Source organism: Mastigoproctus giganteus, chromosome 12 (genome assembly GCF_048544385.1).
Source record: "Mastigoproctus giganteus isolate SK-2022 chromosome 12, ASM4854438v1, whole genome shotgun sequence".
Taxonomy (NCBI): domain Eukaryota; kingdom Metazoa; phylum Arthropoda; class Arachnida; order Uropygi; family Thelyphonidae; genus Mastigoproctus; species Mastigoproctus giganteus.
The window spans coordinates 36,522,485-36,548,363 of record NC_143586.1 but is presented as its reverse complement, the minus strand read 5'-3'; the positions used below and the strand labels follow the sequence as shown (position 1 = coordinate 36,548,363).

The 25,879-nt window shown below is 37.1% G+C and overlaps 1 protein-coding gene across 1 annotated transcript in view; it reads right to left on the bottom strand.

Annotated features, from left to right (window-relative positions):
- Positions 1-11,535, bottom strand: part of mRpL37 (mitochondrial ribosomal protein L37) — a 41,350-nt gene extending 29,815 nt beyond the window's left edge. Inside the window, exons 1-3 of the mRNA XM_090385714.1 lie at positions 11,426-11,535; positions 7,216-7,407; positions 2,002-2,117 (exon numbers count right to left, since the gene is read on the bottom strand). Coding sequence (XP_090241840.1) covers positions 2,002-2,117; positions 7,216-7,394 — 295 coding nt within the window. The 5' untranslated portion in view covers positions 7,395-7,407; positions 11,426-11,535. The remainder of the gene's footprint in view (positions 1-2,001; positions 2,118-7,215; positions 7,408-11,425) is intronic.
- Between the last annotated feature and the right edge of the window lie 14,344 nt (positions 11,536-25,879).

The window sequence follows — 25,879 nt, the reverse complement described above, 5'->3', positions numbered from 1 at the left end:
CTGGAGATGTGCAAATGTGACCCCAATTCACAAAGGAGGATCAAAGGCTGACACAAGTAATTATAGACCTGTGAGTTTAACTTCTGTTCCAGGAAAATTAATGGAGGCACTAGTTAAAGAAGCACTGCAGGATCATTTAGACAAGACTTCAGTTATAGCTCGGACACAGCATGGTTTTGTTAAGGGGAAGTCTTGCCTGACCAATTTGATTGGATACTATGATGCAGTCACAAACGAACTGGATGCAGGGAATAACTTTGATATTATATACTTGGATCTTACAAAGGCTTTTGATACTGTTGCACATAGAAGACTGCTGCACAAATTGGAGCAGTGTGACATTGGAGGCAAATTGCTGCTGTGGATAAAGGGGTGGCTGAGGGGGAGAAGACAGAGAGTGGTAATCAATGGACACTGCTCGTCGTGGACTAATGTTATTAGTGGAGTCCCTCAGGGCTCAGTGTTGGGTCCATTATTGTTTTATGTATTCATAAATGATATTGATGATGGTATATCAAGCTTAATGTCGAAGTTTGCAGACGATACAAAGGTAGGCAGGGTTGTCAAGGACACTACTGACACTATGCTGCTGCAACAGGATCTGGAAAGGTTGAGCAGATGGGCGGAGAGGTGGCAAATGAAGTTTAACATTGACAAATGTAAAGTACTACACATGGGAAACAGCAACCCCAGAGCAACGTATCAACTCTGTGGTACTACACTGACAGTGGTAGAGAATGAAAGGGACCTGGGGGTGGTTGTGCAGGCAGATATGAAGTTCTCTGAGCAGTGCAGACGGGCTGCAAGAGTAGCTCATGGTGTATTGTCAATGATATATAGGAATTTTTCTAGCAGGGATAAGGAGGTGATTATTCCCTTGTATAAGGCAATGGTCAGGCCACACCTAGAGTACTGTATACAGGTCTGGAGGCCTCATTTCAAGAAGTATGTAGAGCTGCTGGAACGAGTACAGAGAAGGGCAACAAGATTAGTGAATGGAACAAAGGGGTGCTCTTACGAAGAAAGGCTTAAGTTTTGCAAATTACAGTGTCTGGAGACTAGGCACCAGCGAAGTGATCTGATAGAGGTGTATAAAGCATTGAATGGTTTGAGCATGCTCAATGCTGATGGGATTCTTCCTCTCGCTCAGAATAATCACCTGAGAGGGCACAAATTCAAATTGAGGAAAGACAGATGTAGGATAGACGTGCGGAAATTTGCCTTTAGCCAGCGAGTGGTTGGTTGGTGGAACAGACTTCCATCCCTTGTCGTGGAAGTTGATAGCCTAAATAAGTTTAAGGCTCAGCTGGACAGGTATTTTGAACGAACAAAGGGGTGAAGTGGAAGTGGTTTTTTTTTTTTTTTTTTTTGGCTGATGCTGCATAAGCTTGCTTTCTTGCATCAAATGCCTCTGCTAATGCTAACTAAACATTTGGTCTCCTTTTTTTTTGAGCGGCAGGTGTGAAAACATTGATGGTTGCAAGATAATAGACACACTAATCTCCCAATGATGACTTATAACGATGCGTCTTGTCACTTATTTATGACTTGCAAAACATCTGTTTATACCTATTATGGTTATTACTTGAATTTTATGATTTCTGGTTGATTTTTTTTTTTTTTTTTTTCTTTTATTTGGAGTCTTGAAGTGTCCCGGTTAATCCGATCCTGGTAAATTGAGAGTCTGCTGTATATAATAAATAATTTGCCTTTCTGTTTCAGATACTATGCACAACTGCTTTAAATGAGCAATTTTAAAATATCCACATTAAACAAGTTATTTAAACAATATTACATATTACTGTTAATGACTGTGTAGAGGAAAAGGGGAAAAAATAAGAACCTGTACAGCATTGAAAACAATTTGGATTAAAAATTTATTAAATAAGTATTTTTATGCTTAATAGATGGCTTTATTGTTTATACAACTCAGCATTATTAACTGGACTAGTAAAAATAATGAAAATATTTAAATAAATTCACAGAAGTTAAATTCCATACTTTCCACAACTCTAGTGTATCGTTCAAAACAATATGCCTGCTTTTCTTTCCAATCTGGATTATCAGGAGTTACAAATTTATAAGGATCCTCACAGTATGGTTCTGGCAATTCAATTCTAAAAAAAATCAACAATTCTTAGTTGCATATTAAATTATTATATATTATAAAAAATATATATATATATAATAAATTAAATCATTTAATGATGAAATTATTTAATGGTATATATATATATATATATATATATATACTATCATTGAATTATATTAAATAAAGTTAAATTATAATAAAATGAATAAATAATTAAGCATTCATTAGAGGCAGCGACATGCAATTCCTCCATATGAAGCTGAAATACATCCATTATTTTAAATTAAATAAAACATAAGCCAGTAGTATGGCAAAAACTGTAGAGCGAAAATTAACATAAAAATAACCCAAATAAACAATCGAACGAAAAAAAGAATAGATATAAATAGTGGCCCAGAAACCCTAATATAATTTCGATCTTTAAATCCAATTAACAAAAACTATACAAATTTTAGGATAATGCCAATTAGTTATTAATTTAGCGGTACCCCCCCCCGAGAGGTACCAGTTCCGAAAGACGTGAAATATCACCCAAAGAGGGTTAAAGGAACTACCAAACGATAACAAAATCAAAATAAACTAAAATAAAATAAAATAGACTGACCATCATGCCCCATATCGACAGAGGACCACGAGGCCAATAATGGTCATGGAATAGCTGCATTTCAATCGTCATACAAAACATCGCAAAGGCAGAAATATCGAAGAACCAAACCACCCTTCCATTCTCCGATAGATCAACCAATGCAGAGGATTTGCATGGCGGTGGTCCTTATGCAGCGAAAATAAACTATAGAACAGACAGCACTCTAAAGCAGAGCCACACCACTGACATACTGTAAGCTGAATCAGCTTATATTGAAGAAAAAAAGAAAATAGATGGCGGCACAGGCGTTGCTAAATTAGCATATCGACCCATTACTATTGAATTATATTAAATGTTGACGAAAATTAAATTATAATAAAAAATTAAAATAATTAATTAAAATAACTACTGGCTTATGTTTTATTTAATTTAAAATAATGGATATATATATATATATATATATATTGCCTTACATTTCATCTTAAGCCCAAAACAAAAGAGACATTCATTGATGCATAGGTCATATAGCAGTCAAACAGCAATTAATGTAATTAAATACATCTCAAAGAATATGTTAGATAACATATTCAAAAATTCAACTATCACAAACTTACATTTTAAATCAATACCCATAAGCAAACAGATAAAGATGGTGGTCTAGAGCTCATATATTAGATATTAGTCCAAAAACGTGCTTGTTGTATAGAGCACGAAATAAGGTGCATGGCAGTCCAAGCTATATGCCTCACTTTGTATATGGCGGTCCAAGATAAAGGCAATCTAATGTGTGTTCCATAGTTTGGATTACACCAGAGTATTACATAGCTTGGATTACACCACACTCCACAGGGGCAATCTGAACATCCCCAGCAGGTCAGGTCAGGTCAAGTCAAATTTAAATCTTCCAGTAAAAGTATGAAGTCTATTCAAGCTTTTCCATGTAGTGCAATCTAGTTCAGCTCTGGATGGAAGTGCTTCAGATATCAGGAAGCTGGTTAGGCTTCTGGTTTCCTGGGTGACAAATGCATTTTGCCAAAGTCTTATAATGCCATGACGAGAGTTGTATTATCTTATGCAGAAAGCTCTTGCAGGATGAAAGGCAGCACAGAACTGGTTTCTGATCAAACAAAAGATGCCTAGGATCAATTTTTTTATATGACAGAATCTTGTCAAAACCGTGCTGGCATACTCAATCAGCAGTTGAGAAGCATAAGGCTAAAGCTGTTCTTGCATACTGATCTGCTCCCCATTTAGTTGATGAGAGCTTCTGAAGGATGTTGTTTCAAAGCTTCACCTTTTAAACTTGTGTGTGTGTCTTTTATAGGTATGGTTGCAATCCAGCATGACACCAAGGTAAACTGGGGGTGTTTCAAAATTAAGCTTTATCCATTCCAAGAGATCTAAGTTGTTTTATTAGAATTTTACAGAATAAGTTGTAGCATTTTCTTATAAGACATTTTTAAGCTAATAATTTCTAATATTAATTAAAGCCGAGTTAAAGTAGAAAGGGTATTTGGAAGGTACATATGTAAGTACACCAGTAATGCTTGCTGTAACATTCTAATCTCCTTTACAGCATGCCTTCAAAATTTATAATTTGGTTTTATAAAATAGGATACCAAATAACACAGACATTTGAAAAGAATTCTTGAAATAATTTCTGTTCTACATTACTACATATCTTATTATACAAAATTCACATCTTTCAGAAGCAGATATACTAAGGCAGAAATTGAGGAGAAACACAATGCTTGCTGAGAATATCTCAGCAAGCATTGTGTTTCAAATTCAAATATTCTTTTTCATTTCAAAAGAGATGTCTGTAATTTTAAAATATATGCACTCTCAAAATTGAGGGTTTTTTTTTTTTAACTGTGAACATAAAACAAAATACTTATGATACTATTTTTATACATATAGTGCTATTTGTTTAGCTGTTTAAACTTAAGCAATGAATTAAATTAGATATAATATTTATTGACATTTACTGTAGATCCCCATCACCTAAGATCAGCTAACTACAGCCTTGATTGAAGAGGACTTCAAAGAGCACTATCATTAAGCTATCATACGGATAGTTCTCTTTGAAGAGATCTATCCTTATGACCAGGCCTCAAAAACTGCATTCACTATCTAGTTGCATACCAAAAATGTCTTCTGGAACAGCCATCACACTGGTCATGCAAGACCAGCCCCAATATTTGCAGGGCCCATTTTGTTATTTCCTTACCTACAGAAGTTAAAAATAAATACAGATATTATTGAAAGTGAGTATAACATAAAAATTACATTTTTAAATAACGTCCTATGTTCGATTTGCAAGACGACTGACAAAAGCACTCTTGGAGTGACAATAATGTGGGTAACTAGATATTAAGGCAGTGGTAGGGTCATTGATAGAAACACAGAAAACACATAGATGATATTATTATTTAGACCATTTGAGCACAGGACCCTGTTTGACAAAACCAGTTGAACATGCCTGTGGCCGGCCCTGGTTCATATGAGGAGGTGAAATATTGTTTGTTGTTGTTGTTTGGTTTTTAGGAGCATTAGCAACTAAGGCCATATTGCTCCGGGAATATGCGGTGGTCATTCCCTTGACCTTTCCGCATCCTCCGTTTTTGGTGGTGACGGGCTCAAACCCCGGTCTAATCAAGAAGCGTGTGCTACGCACTGCTGCTCATGAGGAGGTGAAAAAGTACTAATTTTAACCTTACTTGTTTTCCATTTATACTTTATGATGGCTATATAGGATCAGAGGAGTTTACAAGTTCAAGAATACAAGCAGACTACTGCATTAGCAGTCCCAAAACAGCCAATATACCCCAGGGGCTCACATTTGGTGAGTATGGGCTTGGCACACCCAGGGTCTTGAGCTTGATATCATCATCATTCTCTTTCTTGGTGATTCCTTTCTACTTCTCTCTCTCTCTCTCTCTCTCTCTCTCTCTCTCTCTCTCTCTCTCTCTCTCTCTCTCTCAGAGTAACACAGGAATTTTTTTTTGGCTGGTGCAACATAAGCCTCGGGCTTATGTTGCACTATACGGCTAATAACAATAATAAAACTTCATGACATTAGACAATCCACTGGATAATTAAATTAAACTCTGTGAAAATTAAAAGCACTGAAATTTCTAAACATGGCTAACCTTTATCTGCATATTAAATTAATTATAAATAATATGTTAACCATTATTAGCATAGCAAAACAACACAAATCGAAAAGCAAAAGAGATTTAAATTGTCAAGACTCACAATAATCACACCTTTCATATGAACAAAGTTCCATAGGATAAACAGTATAAGATATTCACAAATCAACAACCTTCAAATTAATTTTTTTTTTCCTCCTTGAACAATTAAAAATGTATCAATGTATCAATGAAAAAAAAAAAAAAAAAAAAAACACAATTATAAAATGCTCTCTAAGTAACATTTTGCACTATAGTACCAAAACCCAGATAAAACTCATTCTATAAAATAATGCAGTCAATATTTTAGCATCCATATTAAGAAAACACTGTACTATGTGTTTGTTGAAAGGCATGTCAATCCTTGCATGATACAAACAACAGTTCCACCTCATAGTCATCACTAGACTGACCTATAAAAATACTAGTTATTAACCTGTATTTCTTGGTCACCATGGCAACTGTTTGTCAAGACCTTATTATGGTGCATAATTCTGTAATAACACAGTTTAAATAAAATAAATTTATTTTAATGTTCAGTTACAGCTAGCAGTCGGACAAAATATTGGTTGTCTGTACTGTAACTGTTTAACACTCTGATGAGCATTCAAATTTGCTTCTCACTGACAGACACACACAAACCTTTGGATCAGTTAAGCCATTTTATAAACAAATGTCAGCATGAAAAAATTTTGATCTATTATGAACACAATTGTGAACAGTTCATTTGTTATATTAAAAGTGTATATTTTTAATTATATTTTTAAAATAAAACCTTTTCCCCATGCTTTAGACATATTTTTCACATGTTGAAAAATGCCCACATTTGGGAATTATCTTTACTGTCAGCAAGCAAAACTAGAAAGAAACTAAAATTGAACAAGAGTTGTGCATGCACAACTTTGTATCTGTTAAGCTTTTGTCTCTAACATCTTTATCCTTTTAGAATTTGCTGATGTTGTTGTTGTTTGGTTTTTAGGAGCATTAGCAACTAAGGCCATATTGCTCCAGTGATGTGTGGTGGTCATTCTTTAACCTTTCCGCATCCTCTGCATTTGGTGGTCACGGGCTCGAACCCCGGTCTAATCAAGAAGCGTGTGCTGTGCACTGCTGCTCCTGCCCACCTGGCTAAGAAGGTGCCTAATTTGCTGATGAAGGGGCCCATTTAACCCTGAAAGCTTCATGTCATTTATTATTAAAACTTTTCTGGATTATACAAATTCATCTATCCTTAAACTATGGAATCCAGAACGACAGGCCCATTTATTTTCATATCTTTTACATGCTGAATACTATTCATAATTTAACAAAGATAACATAAGTTATAACAAAATAATTCTTACGGTTCAGGTGTATTTTCTTTCCAATAATAGTCCTTTATCTGGTTTGCATCATATATTTCTATGCCTGAAGGTAAACTTTTAGGCATCTCATCAATGATTTTTCTTTTGCTTTGTTTCTTCCACTGAATACCCCATAAACGTGTCATGTGTCGCCTCAGAAGTGGCAGAGTGATCCTCATTGTTACACTGCACCTAAAATTGCATATTTTTTTAGAGGAAAGAGAGAAGAAACAAAGTATGATTATACTGAATGTTAATAAATACTATTGTCATAAATAAATATATTTTGAAAATCACATCATTTATTAAATATACTGTTTTAAACAAACATTTAAAGAATTAGTAGTGGATATTCCACAATTGATGCTTTTTGTGCAGGGTAAGGTTTCCCAAACTGGACAATGGGATGCAATGTGCAAGCATCAGCTATGGATAGGATTTCCAGTCAGAAGTCAGAAAGCCATCTACCATCACCCACAGTGACTAGCCAGAGAGAAAATTTGATACCCAATAACAAAAAAACAGATGGCAAACCTAAGATTGAAGCTCATTTAGAAGATCTTTATGCCAAACATGGTCAAAAGTCTTTGAAATGTCAGGAGCAACTGCTTGAATTTCACAAAACTTTACCATTGAATTTGTCCGTAGATGGGTAATATATGCTAGTACATTACCAGTGAATTGACAAATGATGGAATCCATATTGTAAATCATTGATCATAACTGGATGTGAGGGATTTGTCATCCTTTTTAGGAACTGGCTAGTTATGAACAAATTCCCAAGCAGAAAGAAAAACACCTGTGGAATAAGAAAGAGTTAAGAGGTGACACAACAGGAGTAAGTAAGCTAAGGGGTATAGGTTTGGAGAACAAGTGGAGAAATACTATCAGGACCTGGAGATTGTTCAATCGTCAGTTGCAAGATATTGCAGTAGTTAAAATTCTTCTGACATCCTTTTGACAGAAGACCACAGGATGCATTGAGTGAAGTACTGGGAATGACAGGAAATAACCAATACAAGAGTTAGAAAAAAAGTAGGACAAGTAGGTCAGCTTTATCTTTATCTGAGGGTGGCAATAGAACCATCAGGCTTTAACAAAAGTGGGAGTAAAGATTCTTTATCTTGGTTTTCCAATTTGGAAAACCAAGATAAAGAATGCTCAACTTGTTTGGACAAGAAGCAAATTTTCTATTCTTAGCCTGTTCAAAATCTAGTTTAGACTGATTAATAACTGCAAAGGTGGGTAGGTACAATGGGTTTTGGTTTTTTTTTTTAGGAGCATTAGCAACTAAGGCCATATTGCTCCGGGATATGCGGTGGTCATTCCCTGACCTTTCCGCATCCTCCGTATTTGGTGGTGACGGGCTCGAACCCCGGCCTAATCAAGAAGAGTGTGCTATGCACTGCTGCTCCTTCCCACCTGGCTACGGAGGCGCCTAGGTACAATGGGAAGTAAAGTAAGTAAAGTGTAAAGGGTGTTAGTTGTCTGATGGCACCGGGGGTTTCCCCCATCTCCACGTTGTATCCTTTATAATTGACACAGAAATCTGTGGTGGAGCCAAGAGATTTAAAAAGTGTGTGGGGAGTGGTTTGTTGTGTAGTGTTATGTTCTGTTGTTTATCTGACCATTTTTTAAGTACTCTGGCAGGCTCTACCATCTAGTCTCCAAGAGTTTCAGTGGCTAGGCCTATTTTAAAAAAAAAGGGGGGGGGGGGATGAACACTAGAATTTGGAAAGGCCAAAAGAGATTTACAAGAAAGCGGTAGAATTTAGACGTTGATTAGAATTTGCCGGCATTGTTAGGGCCATACTTGGTCAGTTTAGTAAGGGGGGAGACTGAAGATTGGGGGGGACAGATAGAAGGATAGGGACGACAGAGTAGGCATCCCTAAAGAGGTTAGTGGGGCCAAGCCCCACCAGGCAAAGTATGGAGGAAGCAGGGAGAGGAGGAGACAGAAACCATCTCCTCCTGTCAAGAAGGACCCCACTTGAGGGACCCCACTCTTGACCACTCTTGTCAAGAGTGGGGTCCCTCAAGAATCAGTTCTAGAACCACTGTTGTTTCTAATTTTTATAAATGACATCAAAGTAAGGATAGAAGGCCTAACATTAAAATTTGCAAGTGACACAAAGATTGGCAGAGTCATTAGCGATCAGTGCCAAGCAGCATTCCTTCAGGATGATTTGAACAGACTTCAAAGGTCAACTATATTACCTGTGTGTGGAGAGAAGCATATAATTTGTACTTTCTTATCTACTTGGCCTTTTTTTTTGGCAGGGCAGCAAAAGGCTGTAACTTCCTTGCACTATATGGCAAATACTATTACTATACACATAAAGAGTACATTTCAATTAAAAGGCAGCAGGATTTAGGGATATTTGTCATCTTTATACTAAAAAATTTTTTAAATCTGATTTAAAAATTGACCTAAGTATTACACTTAGGTTTTACAATTTTTAAATTAAAACTGTGACCTAATGAACTGCTTTTTTCCGAAGGTAAAGTTATTTACCCACATATGGTTTAGTCTAAAAATGTCACCTCTGTAACTTCAGAAACAAATGCAAACCAATTTTATTTAAAACAAAAACACATGGCGCCTCCGTAGCCAGGTGGGCAGGAGAGCAGTGCATAGCACATGCTTCTTGATTAGACCAGGGTTCGAGCCTGTGACCACCAAAAGGCGGAGGATGTGGAAAGGTCAGGGAATGACCACCGCATATCCCCGGAGCAATATGGCCTTAGTTGCTAATGCTCCTAAAAACCAAATAACAAACAAACAAAACAACAAAAACACACACAAATTATTATTATTATTATTAGCCATATTGTGCAAGGAAGCCTGAGGCTTTTGCTGCACCAGCCAAAAAAAAAAAAAATTCTGAGTCACCCTGAGTGAGTGAGAGATAACAGTCAAAAGTAGAAGGGAATCACCAAGGAAGAAAAGAATGATGATATCCAGCTCAGGACCCTGGGTGTGCCAAGCCCATACCAGATGTGAGCCCATGGCACAACTGCATCATGCCAGCAGTTCACAGCTAAACATTTGCACTGAAGAGTGAACAATTTCACAAAACCATTCTGTTTGTTTTGTGTTTTCCTATCTTTGTTTCAAATAAAATCAGTTTATATTCATACCAGAAGTAGAGAGATGGCATTTTTTGACTATAACTGAACATGAGAAACAATTGAGAAAAAGCACTTGATTAACAAAATCATAATTTAGAAACTGTAAAATCTAAATGGTCATTCTTAGTCTAATTTTAACATCGTATTCAAATATTTCAACCTAAATATGACAAAAAAAAAAAAAAAAAATAGATAACAAATAGCCTAAAATGAAAAATTAGCAAGGTAGACATAGTGCATTCTAATTGAAACACCCTGTACATTAAATACAGAATTAACAAATGTTAATTCCAAGGGAACATAATGTTGTTGCTGGTTAAAGAGATAATGCAGGATAACCTTGACAGAAATCACAGAATAATTGGATAAGAGAAGATCTTGTCTGACCAATCTTATTAGCTAGTGTGACACATTAATAAAAGAAATGAATGCAAAAAACAGTTGCTTTTGACTGCTCGACATGAAATACTGCCATACAATCTTCATGGATTAAGATTAGTGGAGTCTCTTAGGGTTCAGTGCTAGGCCGCTCACTGTTTTCAATGCTGTTTTATTAACAATAGTGACGTAGGCGTATCAAGCTTATCGGCTAAGTTTGCAGATGAGTGGGGTGATTAATGGAAGGAATCAAGGTATACCACTGGAACAAAATTAAGAAAAATTAGGCATATGGGATGAGAAGTAGCAAATGAGGATTCAACATTAAAAAGTGCAAGCACTACATATCGAATGGCAATGAATGACGCTTTCGATATAAAATTTTCAATTTTAGATTTCGATTTTCCGTTAGGACACGATGCATACTATGGGTGGGAAAAAAATAAAAAAACTATCCCATGTTCGCGGAACTGACAATTAAACAATCAAAACGGTTATAAACACCGATTTTAATTGCGGCTGAGCAGCTTAAAACACTAGTACTGTTTAATTTGCTCTTCCACGTGATATTCCACTGTTCATTACACAGTAAACAACGTGACCTCTAAGCTAACTCAAACACTATCTGCCAAAAACCAATTGTAAACAACCGCCAAAATTTAATTCTTTCATTAATTTAATCACAAGAGTTGATACCTACAACTACAGCCACCTAAATATGTAAAGGAAATTTAATACCGAGTAAATTCCCTAAAACTATGGAATAAGTTATTTCATCATGTAAACTTTTCCTTCATGCGCGCCGCCATTTTACAATTAATATTGATTGTTTACTTCTGCTACCTGAAGAAAATCCCCACAATAAACTACTTCCGTAACTGAATCCCTAGTATGTTTGTACCACAGAGTAGTAACATAATACAGTATCTTATTTCTCTGTGGTTTATACATTATATATTCTGACAGACTAAAAAGAAATCTGTGTATATTGATTTTTTTTTTTTTTTTTTTTTTTTTTGCAAATACACTGGTGTTCAAAGAAAGTACACCACCCCTTAAAATTGTAATTGTCATCCGAATAACGTAAATATATGGCAATATTTCTTACAGAGTGCGTCAGATAAGATTGACACGCGTAGGTAATCGTAATTTGCATCAGCTGTTACTTTCAGCTATATAAGCACGCTTTGCAAGAATTGCAGTCATTCCTTGTTTGTGTCAGGACGGCAAGTTACGTGCTGTTGGAGCTTTACGTGAGGAAGGATGTTCTTCCCATCACATTGCTCATATATTGTCTTGTAATAAGTCGACAGTGAGTAGATTTCTTTCCAAACTCAAGAATACTGGTTCTACCGATAGGAAAAAAGAATCGGACGTAAACGAGTCTCTACCCCAAAACAGGACCGCGTTTTGAAGCGCTTATGTCTTAAAAAGCGTAAAGCTTCTTCGTCTGAGCTGAAAAGAGAATGGAAAGAACGTACAGGAGTGGTAGCAAGTGCAGTAACAGTTAGAAAACGCCTATTCAAAAATGAACTTGTAGCCCATCATCCCTCCTCTCACAAAAAGTAGAAATCCCTCCTCTCACAAAAAATGAAACAGGCCCGATTATTTTGGTGTAAGGAGCATGTCAAATGTACCCCCGAGCAGTGGAAATCAGTTATTTTCTCGGATGAGAAGAAATTCAACCTTCATGGCTATAATGGAAAACAAACAATTCACCGTAAACGCGGTGAAGAATACCATCCAGACTGTTATGGTGTCTCCAGTGAAATTCCATACCAGACCAATGATATGGGGGTGCATTTCGTATTGCAGAGTACATCACCTGCAGTTTATAAAATGTTCCGTAAATACCAATGGATACCTGGCTATATTGGAAGGCAAATTGCTTCTCACCATTTCAATCTGCCAAGTAACTGCATCTTTTAAGACGACTCTGCTCTTTGTCATCGGTCAAAAAGTGTACGTAAGCACTCCTTTAGTTACTTTTTCTTCATTTCTGCATTAGAGGATCAACAGTGATGTGTTTACATTTGTTACAGTTGAAAAAATGGTTGGAAAAACAGTCCATTAGAACTGTCAGCTGGCCAGGAAACAGCCCGGACCTGAATCCTGAAGAGAACTGTTGGCATTGTGTGGAATGTGCAGTTGCCAGAAAGAAACCAAAGACACTTCAGGAAGCCATAATTGGTGTTCGGAACCACGAACTATCAGTTGATAGAAATTGATCTTCTCAATGCCTCGATGCTGCGCTGCTGTCATCAGGGCCAGAGGCGGTTCAACTAAATATTAGTTTGCATGTGGTGAACTTTTCATTTTATTTTCCATTTAAAATAATAAACTGAAGCAAATTGAGGGCTTCTAATAACATTTCAGCCACAATTGTTGTGTTTACCAAAACTGTTGTATAAAGTGGTTGCACATGCTCATTTTGGAATATTTTGAGAGCACCTTTGAAATATTACTTAGCTTTGCCTTAACTATTAATAAATATTTTTTGTTTATATTTCTATTTGTGATGCTAGTCATTAGTGTGAAGTACCAATGCGTAAAAGAGTTAGAAATGTGAAATTCCTAGGTGATGCACTTTCTTTAAACACCGGTGTACGTACGGATATCAAGTCAAAAACACTTACTGACAAAAATGAAAGCATGAAAGGCGACATGAACTTTGTAGAATTACTAGTACTTTATTTATTATTTATTATTATTTTAATGTAAACAAATCTCATAACATCTAAATTCAATAGTGCAGCCAGGGGAATTCAAGGGCCCATTTGCAACCCCTCCGCTAAGAAATTCATATATTTTGTTATATTTCAATTCAAATTATTGAAAACATGCACTAGTTAGTTTTATTAATATCTACGCTGCTCGATAAAATTAAGAGAACATTTAGAAAATGCACTGTAACTCGTGCAACTTGAGAGGAAGCAGGACAGAATTTGGTCTGGTGGATTACCATAGAATAACAATGAAATGCGGAGACAGCAAGAAATTTCGGACAGGTATAACGACCATTTAAAGGGGTTGTACAGGAGTTATCAACACCTCGAACTGCTAAACAGGCCTGACATCGGTGAACCATGCGCGATATAAGAGTATCTATAAAATCCTGTGGCAACAAAATCCATTCTTCCACCAGCGCAGACCTTAGCTCGCTGAGTGACCGAGGAAGTGGCTGTCGGCGTGTGGAACGTGACACCCAAGGGCATCCTCCCCACACACACATGCTGAAGCGGATTTAATTCTAGTGATCGTGCTGGCCACGGCAGTCATTGGATATAAGTCTGCGCGGGTAGCACAGTGGTATCGTCACCGTCCTCCCCAAACCAGGTGGAAAAGGCCCGGGTTCGAATCCCGTCGATGACGCGAGGAACTGTATTGCGGTCTCAGGCGTAGATAGCAAGGTTTTCCCCCAGAAACTGGGGATTTTCGTCCTGCAAACAGAAAAATCGACCATAGAACACGCGCAATTAACAGACATAAGACACAGCACGGCAGATGAATTTAATTATTCAGGTGGCCTAAATATAATAGTTTTTAGTCGTTGGATATCTTAAGTTTAAAGATATTTCTCCGCCACTTTAGCTCTATGTACAATGGTGTTGTAGTGAATGAAAAAAATCTGGGCCAACCATACCCCTAAAAAGTTCCATATAAGGTTCAGGGATCTGTTTTAGTACCTCTGAACAGTTACAGTACCCTTATCACAAACACGAAGAGGAGGGTGGCCGTTGATCATTATTCCACCCAACACCAGAGCCCCTGTGTTGGGTGGAACCACAAGTGTCCGTGATTCTCTGACGTTGAAGGAATGGCATTCTTCGCTTTCTCCAGATGAAATGAAATGTAGAATCTGTTTGTAGTCTAAAACGAGACTCATCAGAGAACAGAACTGAACCCTATTTGGCAGGGCTCCAACTCACATGGTCATGACACCAGTTTCCACGAATTCTGCGGTAGTGTATGGAAAATGGAATACAAACAATGTAAGCTTCCTTATATAGAATCCACTTTAATTGAGCCTTCTTAATACAGTCCTATTGGAAACGTTCTCATCTGTGGTCTCAGCAACCTCAAGAGGCGATGGATGACAGGACATCGTGGGGCTCCGCTGTGCTGTTTGAGCCAGACAGCGGTCTGTTCTGGTTGACATAGCCCTCGGGCGATCTTGGCCAGCTCTTCTTGTATAACAGAATAACAGATCAATGTGATATATATGGTCAATAATCTTCTCCTTGTTCCTGCTGGCAAAGTTCCAGGAACTTTGCCAGCAGAGAGAAGGAGGTGAGCCAGGCTGTACAGTACAGTACTTCTCTAGCTGGTCGCTGCCAGGCTTGCCTAAGCTTCCTGGACAGAGACCAAGTTAAAAAAAAAAAAAAAGGAAGGGAAAGGATAAAAAAGGGAAGGAAAAAAGAGAATGAGAAAAAAAGGGAAGGAAAAAAGAGAATGAGGAAAAAAAGGGGAAGGAAAAAAGAGAATGAGGAAAAAAAAGGGAAGGAAAAAAGAGAATGAGGAAAAAAAGAGAGTTTGTTGCCATGAAGCCAAGGAAATCTTAGGAGTAGGACAAAGTCATATAAGTCGTCAAGGTTGTGTTGTTTGTCCAGTCAGTTTTACACTAGAGTCTAATTTAAGTACTTTTTTTACAATTGATTGTCGTTGATATTATTTCCTCTGTTAGCCACTTGCTGGGTTTTCCATCGTGTCTTGCGCGAAGCATGTGAAGGTGTGGTAAACCTGTTCAGAGTCTAACGGATGGCTCTCAGTTTCTTGGTAGGTATCTTATCCTAGTAATGAGGATGCATCGTAGGTCGTCGTGTAATGGACAGTCATACATCAGATATTTCCAGCTCTCTAACCCCCCCCACAGGAACCGGTCGGGTACTCTGCAATGCCCAGCAAGGAGAGTTTGGGTTTAATAGATCCGTGTCCGGTCAAGAGAAAAGTTGGGTACAGGCCGGGGGAGAACTCGAGTACACTCTGCCAGTCAGAGATAAATTTTCGCGTTATTTCTACTTTAGGTGAGATTGTCCATCTTTCTTGCCATACCTGCTGCAGATGGGTTACAAGGCGTTTCTTTTCTGCTCTGAGACTGTTTGCCGGATCGACTGTGAAACCTAGGAAAGTATAGAGGGATCCCTTTGGACAGTTAGTACAGAAGTCCACAGGGGGCGATCTCCAAATAAAGTGGAAGGGCACCAGCCAACGCCTGTAGTGCATGGGTGCTAACTGGGCAGCAGGCACGGGTAATGGTTAAGAGGATTGAATGCTGAATAGTTAAGAGGAGTGAACGCTGAATAGTTAAGAGGAGTGAACGCTGAATGGTTTCGAGTGTCTTCCTGTTTGTTGCAGTTGTGGCTTTCGTGAACCAGATGCCAGAAGCATAGGTAATACAGTAGCTGGAATAAATATGGCCTTGTAAAACAATGACTGAGTGCGCCGTTTCAGTCCCCAATCACGTCATGAGACTGCCAACAAGGGCAGCATAATTTCAGATCTTTGCCCTCAGATATTTAAGATGTGGTTGGAAAATCAGTTTTGGATCAATTGACAGTGAAATATTCTAGCAGCTTGTCTGCACTATTAGCGAATTTCATATAGTAGAACTGTAAAATTATCCCAAGATCTTTTTCATTTTCCAACAGTCTGACTGTGGTACAGGTAATTGGTATGATATTCTGAGAGTACTGAAATCCCAGGAAAGTAGGTGGCAGGACCTGCCAGAGTACTGATTCAATCACTGGTAACACCCGGCTGGCCTCCTCGTGGCTGGTATTGGTAACGTCGGGCCCCACTAGGGGCCCGGCGGCTAACAGGCCGGATGAACAATGGGCACAACATACTACATAGTACATATCCCACACACCTTTAAATCTCTGGTTTGACCGAAACAGAGAACATACGCGGAGATGGGAGAAATCCCAGGAACCGTTAGACCCTCAACATACCTAATACCTAAAAATTCTGAGAGTACTGCTGTCCATATGTGATACCTTACATTTATTAATATTAAACCTGAATTGCAATTTCTCAGCCCACATGCCTAATTCTTGATCTTTTGGCAATGTAACACCTTTCTGTCATTCGCCACCCTGTCCACTTTTGTATCATTTGCAAACTTAGACAATAAGCTTGATATGTCAAAATATCATTATTAATATCTTCATCATTATGATTAATAAATATCGATAAATATAGTGCATATACACATTGCACTCCCAAATGTGAATTTCTGATTGCCTTTATGCCTGAATTAGACAAACATAAGAAATAGGCCTGACGTAGCCCAGTGGTCAGGAGCGAGAGTGCATATCACGCGTTCCTTGAGTGGACCGGGGTTCAAGCCCGTGACTACTAAATACGATAAATATTTGTATTGACGATTTATTGTAAACTCTACTGACTTGGTTGTCGTGCCGGAGTATAAACAGAAAATTCTAAATATATTAATAAAGAAATAGTCATATCATTCAATAAACAAACAGACAAAGAACTGGATAAATCTTTAATTTCTAAACTTGCAATTTAGTCTTCTCAAGGGCAATACTTTATCTAGAGGCAACAATATCATGAGATGCATTTCGGGATCTGCTGGATAGGATCAACTTGAGCTACTTGTTAAATTTAGCACTCGCACCGCACTTCCAGCAGGATAATGCGCTGGTGCACAAAGCCCGAATCATTATGGAATGATTCAAGGAACATGACAATGAGGTTTCTTTGCTGCAGTGGCCCATTCAGTCCGCGGATCTCATCCTATTGAACATCTTTGGATTGAGCTGGAAAGGGCTGTTCACTGCAGGCTTACACCTCTGTCGAATCTCAAGGAACTGTGTGACACACTCATGTATGCATGGTACTCGATTCTTGCACAATGTTTTCAGCATCTTGTTCAATCCATGTCCAGATGAATTCAGGCTGTTTTGAAGGCTCAACACGTTACTAGGTAGGTGTACCTAATAAAGTGGCAGCACAGTGTATATGTTTTTTTTTTTTTGGCTACAGTATCAACCGTTAGGACTTGTTATCTCAAATTACAAGTGAATGCGATGCTGTTTTAAAAAAATTAAATCCGCTCGTTGGGCTAGTCGGCTTGCACCTATAATTGCTACAAAATTGAGATTTCCCGATTTGCTAATGGCATTAAATAAAATTAGCATTAGCATTAGTAGAGGCATACAATGCAAGAAAGCACGTTTATGCAGCATCAGCCAAAAAATAAAAAAATAAAAATAAAAATAAAAAACGCTCCCATTTCACCGCTCCATTCTTTCCAAATACCTGTCCGTTTCAGCATTAAATTTATTTAGGCTATCAACTTCCAAAACAAAAGATGGAAGTCTGTTCCACCAATCAACTACCTGGTGGCTAAAGGAAAACTTCCGCAGATCTATCCTACAACTGTCTTTGCTCAATTTGAATTTATGCCTTCTCAGATGATTATTCTCAGCAAGAGGAAGAATCCCATCAGCATTGAGCATGCTCAAACCATTCAAGAAATTATACACCTCAATCAGATCACCTCACAAGTGCCTTTCTTTGTAAGAGCAACCCTTCGTTCCATTCACTAATCTTGTTGCTCTTCTCTGTACTCGTTCCAACAGCTCTACATCCTTCTTAAAATGAGGCTTCCAGACCTGTATACAGTACTCAAGGTGTGGCCTGACCATTGCCTTATAAAAGGGAATAATCACCTCCTTATCCCAGCTAGAAAAATTCCTGTATATCATTGCCTAGACACCATGAGCTACTCTTTCACACCGTATGCACTGATCAGAAAACTTCATATCTGCCTGCACAATTACCCCCAGGTCCTTCTCATTCTCTACCACTGTTAGTGTAGTACCACACAGTTGATACATTACCTGGGGTTACTGCTTCCCATATGTAGTACTTTACATTTGTCAATGTTAAACTTCATTTGCCACCTCTTAGCCCATCTGCTAAACTTTTCTAGATCCTGTTGCAGCAGCGTACTGTCATTAGTGTCATTAACCCTACCAACCTTCGTATCGCTGCAAACTTGGACAGTAAGCCTGATAAACCACCATCAATATCATTTATAAATACAGAAAACAACAATGACCCAACACTGAATCCTGAGGATTCCGCTAATATTAGTCCACAAAGAGCAGTGTTCATTGATTACCACTCTCTGTCTTCTCCCACTCAACCATCCCTTTATCCATAGCAGCAGTTTGTCTCCAATGTTACACTGTTCCAATCTGTGCAGCAGTCTTCCATGTGCAACAGTATCAAAAGCCTAAGATCCAAATATATGATATCAAAGTTATTCCTTGCATCCAGTTCTTGTGACATCATAGTATCCAATCAAATTGGTCAGACAAGACTTCCTCTTAACAAAACCATGCTGTGTCTGAGCTATAACTGAAGTCTTGTCTAGATAATCCTGCAGTGCTTCTTTAACTAGTGCCTCAATTAATTTCCCTGGAACAGAATTTACTTGTGTTGCCCTTGTATCCTCATTTTATTGGAGTCACATTTGCACATCTCCAGTCCATGAGTAGCTCCCCTGAGTCCAAGGAAGCTCTCATAATTATGGCTAAGGGTTTGCTTACTTCCTTTGCTGCCTCCTTTAATATAACTGGATAGATCCCATCCATCCCGGGTGCCTTTTTAATATTTATCTTCAACAATATTTCCTCCAATTTCCTCTCAGTTATTACAAAATCATCTAGCTCACTGCCAGTTTAATTCACCTCTGGCATTTCCCTCCCTGAATAACTCCTAATGTATGAATGTAGATGCAAAATACTCATTTAGTTTGTTTCAAATTATCATGCAATTGTCAAAAAGAACAATGAAAAGTCGGAAGCCACCTGGATTTAAAAACATTGAAAATTTTGCTTTTGTTAACCACCATACTAATAGAAAAAATCTTGTCAAGTATTAATTCAACATCAACGATTTTGCAAAGAACAAATGTGGATATTGGCCAAGCTGTACTGGTCATAGAAATATCATATAATTAAGTGAAAAAATTAAGAAATGAATTTTAAAATATCAAGGAAGCATCATCTATTGTGAAGAAATGGGCTATACCTTGTCAATTTGCAAATGAACGGAGGCGATTTGCTAAGAAACAATTTGATGAACTGGCAGAGGACCTGTTCTTTAAAGTTAACATTTTTTATCGTGTAATTGACTTATTGACTACCCGACTGCACAAAAGTATTGAAGGACTAAATACATTTTCTGACGTGTATGCATTTCTTACTCCACCTCAATTAATCCATATGAGTGCTAGTTATTTGAGAAACACAGTCTATCAGCTCCAGCACTGCTTAGGCCATACTGCACCATATACATTGTCTGTAAATCAAGTGTATTCTGATTTTCTGTTTGCCGGATTAAGAGGAGTTTCCAGGGAAAAAAACTATGCTACCCTTGCCTAAGACTAACTCAGCCACATTATGAAAAAATATGCATAAAAATTCCTCAGGTCATTAACAGAATTAGAACTCTGGTCTTTCCACCTAGCGTGGGTTGGATGACGATCATATCAACTGTCTACCCATAAGGGCTGTGCCCTACTGCCCTCATTGCTATGCCACTGTGAAGTACTCATAATCACTTAAAATGCCAGTAGTGAAGTTATAGTTCACTGCAATATATTTGCAGTGCTCTATAAATAAATAATTAAATAAAGTGCCATCTGACCGCAAGTGGCAAAAATACACCCCCCCATCTCTTTGCCACTGTGAAGTGCTTGCAATAATGATCACTGTTCATCTGCAAACTGCATGTGTCCACTGGTCAGTTTTTGTGGGGAGTAAAAAAAAAAAAAAAACACATTTGAATTCCGTAGCCGAATTCTAATGTTGTTGAAATAGGGTTTTAGTAGCATTGGCAACTAAGGCCATATCGTTCCATATATACTGTCTGTAAATTGCATGTATGCTGTGGTTGTTTCTGTTTGCTGGATGAAAAATCAGAGTTTTGAGAGAAAAATCGTGGTACCCTCTCTGAGACCATCTCAGCCACATTGTGAAAAGGACCCATAAAAATTCCTCATATTTGATGGGACTCATACTCATTTCTTTTCACCCAATGTAGGAAGAACGGCGATTCTGCCAACTGTTACCCACGAGGGTGTAGATCTTGGAAGCCGATTGCATGATTTTCCCATTCCAGAAACTTGTGAAGTTTTCATTGTGTAAATAGTAGAATTGACGTCTTTGACCTTTATTGCCTCTGTGCAGCCGAACAACTCATCATCAACAATACCTGCAGGGAATAATGTTCATTATTTAGGATAAATGCTGATGTTCTTTAGAATTAGACATGAAAGCCAGACAGATCCAGTATATGAAACAGTATAAGAAAAAAGTCAGATTCAACCATTTGGTTCCCCTGAAATCGTATAGCATTGTATTGCACAGGCCAAATGCTGCCCCGTTCTCTAGTAAAGGCACATAATAATCAATGGAAGTTTTACTTGCAAACACATTTGGCCATTCACTTAAACAAAATATATTATTCGCAGATCAGTGTACATTCACTAATAGATGGCCCTGGGGGAGGGAGATGTAGGTTCATGACAGAACATTCACTGGGTGAAACCTCATCGTCCTGAGCTACCTTTCCCTGTGGGGGCACAGATTCTAATTCTGATCTCTCATGTCTGAATTCAAAAAAGCTGGCCCACCAACCACCACTCCCCTCCCCAAAAATCTGAAACACTATCCTGCCAGTATCTCAAGTTTTTAAATGTTCAAGTATAGTGGATTATTATTATTATTAGCCATATGGTGCAAAGAAGCCTGAGGCTTTTGATGCACCAGCCAAAAAAAATTCTGAGAGAGAGAGAGAGAGTCAGAAATAGAAGGGAATCACCAAGAAAAAGAATGATGATATCCAGCTGAGGTCTCTGGATGTGTCGAATTCATACTTACTAGATGTGAGCCCCTGGGGTTATTCACCTGTACAGGTGATGCTATACAATTTAAATAGATATTAACCACTTAGGCAAGTGTACAGTACTTGTCTCTAAATTCAACCAAAGCCTTGGAGACAAGTCTCACACTGGTTTCAGGAAGCAGAATGATTCCCATGATTGAAAATTGAATTCAGCAATACATACATATTTTATTTGATTAACCAGTGTGCTAACTGAGAAGGAAAATCATTCCAGGGTATATGCTTGTGCTGTACATACTAAAAATGCCCAGCCCACTGGAGAAAGCATGTAGGGTACTCAGCCCTTCAACTTAAAAGGGTCTCAAATCCCAACAAAAACAAAAAAAAAAAAAGTTGCCCACAATCCAAGCAAAAGGGAATTCCATTATCCTCAATATCAATCCTTGCCCCAGACCCCCTAAATGCTAAGACTGGCCCTGGCTCAGCCAGCATTCTATATTGAATGATAGAACCTTACTGTTTTCTCCCTTGGAATCTTTATTTAGCCAGAAGCATAATCATGTTCAGTGGCACTCTATACAGACAAATTAAAGGCACTGCTATAGATACCAATGCCAGCTGTCATAGTGAACCCATTAGTCATGGTGCTCCTAATTGTTATATACATGGCACCCCCGACACCTGACAGATGTAAACTTTCTAATTTCTGTAGTCTATGGCTTTTTTTTTTTTTTAAATTCTGAATCAAGAGCAGAATTAAAATTCTTAATGGATTGCAACACTTACTTTAGGCATATTTTTAATAAAAAAATTAAATATTTAAAAATTTTGTGCCTTTCTGCACCTTTTCAAAATGTTCTTTTGGAGGAACAAACCAAACAAAAATATTAATTTGGTTGGTTTTAAAGTTATACATATAAATAAAGATGAACTATTAGCATCTTAAAAACAGTTTAAAACTATTTAAAAAAAATTAAAAGCAATTTTCAAATTATTTAAAAATTTATTTCACTTTTGGCATGAAAAAAATTTGATTATGCATGTCACTATCTCTTTATCTGAAGCGATTGCTTTATGTGTTTATTGTTCAAAATTTTGAAAGCTTGAAATGAAGCTTTCAAAAACCATAGTTTATGACCAATAGAAATTCTTAATGATCGTTAGATCACGAAGGAGTTTTACAAGTAATTTGATCTAGAAACAATCACAATTCTAAGCTTTATCGTAGATAGCAGTCAGTTCCCCACAACAGCATGATTATTAGTTAAAGTAGACAAATGTTGTAGGGCTGCACCTGTTCAGTTAGCTCACATACAAATTTGTCTATATTTAAGAAGGCAAGGAAAATCCAGATTTTTATCTGCAGCCAACAATTAACGCAAGCTCATAATTTTACAGTTACACCACACAGGCAGCACAATGGCTGCAGGGTTAATGTTGCTAAGGAGCAAGAAGCATATTTTTTATACAATTGCCAAATGGAATCGGGCTCTGGTAGCATTACACTAATATGTTCACCACTGGGTCTACTCCTCTAATGCCACAATTGTTTTTCTTCTTACATGCAAGTTACAATGTAACCAGAAGCATATAATGTCCTTTCTTGGATACTATTTTTCGTCAAATGGGTCCATGCCTTGTGACCTGTTTTCAGAAAGCTTATGTGTACAGACTAATTCACCTCGCACCTAGGTCTTGCATATGCTGCTGAACATGTGAGGAATATTGCTCCTTCCCTTTTTAATCAAGCATGGTATACACCAGTTTTGCTACCACCCAAAAGTGGATTTATAGAGATGGATCTCTAACAAGAATTCAGATATTTCCTCCTCATGTACCAAATAGACTTGAGCTATAGGCCTATGATGTTGCAATCCACCAAGTTTCTCCTTCCCACATTAGGTTGTTGCCCAATGCTTATATTTCTCACTGTTCAGGCATTTTTGAGTAGTTTTTTTAAAGTGCTGGAAAGGAGAACTACATAAAAGCACTTTCTCTGGCTTGCCTTCTCTCTATAATATATTATCATATTAGATGTGTGCAACTCCCTGACAGAAAAACTACAGTCAATTATTCTAATGTAAAAACAATTCCTTTATTTTTGGAAATGTGGTCTTGCAGGTGCATTCTGTTAGCCAGGCAAGCAATCAGATCTTATTGTGGAGCATAGATGTACTATCAAAACAAAAAAAAATCAATTACAACCCTTCTGCCATGCCATTTTTGATGCAAGTGGCATGGCAAGCTTTTTTTTGTATGCTTGTTCAGATAGCAAAACTACATATAGAGAATGATCCACATCTATCTGACATTTGCCAGATTCCAGATGCTTTAAAACTTACATTTTAAGTTCATTATTTTTATTGGATGCATATGGATCATTATGGATGCATAACACTAATATTTTGCTGGAGACATGTGTACAAGAGTTTTACAGATTATTTCTGAAATATACAAGAAACCGTTTGGGAGATAACCATGTTGGTTATCCTAATACTGATTTGCACTAGTATTATAACTAGGTTATATGATTTTACATTATTTTAGTGTTGTGTTATCAGATTTCTATTTTAATATTATATTGTGTTTATTTCATATGCAGTAAACTCCCATTATAGCACTTTTGAAGGGACTGGCACCAAACAGCACTATAAGCAAGAAAGTGTTTTATAAGTGGGACTCCACATAGGATTGATCATGGGGACAGAACAAAACAGCACTAAAAGCAGGAGTGTTATAATGGGAGTTTACTGTATACTGCAGTCTTGATATACTCATTCAGTACAAAATACTGAATATCATAGAATTTATTTAAACCTGTTGGAATGTATCATTACAATCAGAGCCAGTGCAAGTATAACAACCAAGGGTCTTGGTTGCCTATATCTGGGGATGTTAGAAAAGCAGCAACAATGCACAAATGTAAGTATTTATAATTATGAACTTTGTGTCACATGAAAACAAAAACAATATTGTGCTAGTAATTCACTTTTATAGGAGTCATCCAGCTTTTCACCCAAAGTTTCAAAACATCTTCTGCCACAAATATTAACACAAAAATGAATAGAAAAACGTTTCATTACTTTACAGCTACTTTAGAATTCAACGATTTCTTAATTTTTTTATAGAAATTTTTCTATATCTTAAACTGCTAACACATAACCACACCAAATGCAGTTACAGTAGATTCCCAATTATCTGGGGGGGGGGGAGAGTTTAACTGGGTTGCGGATTAACTGGACATAAAAAAAAAAAAAAAAAAAATTTGATTTAAATGTCTTTAAAAAAAATAAATTACAGTGCCTATTTACAATAATTTATTTTTAAATGTTTTTAAAAATAATACGGGAACATTTTTGTAAAATATTTTCCACCAAATGTGACTGTTAATATGAACTGTGGATCAAGGGGCAATTCAAAATTTAACAGAAATTTATAAAAAAAAAAAAGTTGTTACATAAATTAATCAGGGAAGGTAATTTTGTTGTCATTTTGGAAACACTGACAGTATTGGATGCAATTTGTGAAATTTCAATATTGTGGACTTCGATCAAAAGCACAACATTACAAAAATCTTTTTTGGAAAATATTACATGTACCTGCAAAAGACAGAAGTTCTTAGTGATGAGACTAATCATGATATACTGTATATGATTTAAGACAGACTAAAGGTTTTGAAATTTTAGATGAAGAAGCAGTTGTTGAATATTTTAATTCAGATAAAAGTTTAATCTGTCATGAAACGTTAAGTGACAATTAAATAGTACAGAGTTATGAATGAAGAAGAAACAAAGAGAGAAGAAGACTTGGTTGACGCTACAGAAAATCTAATGCCAACAAATAAAATCTAACATAGTACTGCTTTGTCTCATGTGGAGGCTCTGCTTGACTACATGGAACAATAAGGCGAGTATTTTCTTGCTGACAAGATTATGTGTAATATGTTTTGTCATTTGTAGGAAGGTTAGTGATGCAAAGAAACAAACTTCTTTACTTTCCTTTTTCAATAAATGATAGACAATATGAATATATCTATGTATACAATTTTTTTTTTTGTTTTTTTTTTAATAATAAATGCATATTGTTCATAATCCTGATTGTTTGCTTATTTTGCAGATTATCCAAGAAATAAATTAACCAGGGATTAAAATTTCCTGACTTCCCAGTTAATCAGGAGTCTACTTATAATATCCTCAATTTTGAACTACATCCAAATTCTTCAGTTCTAGGTGCCAAATTTGCAAATATCTCCAAGAATTACTAGTAATTT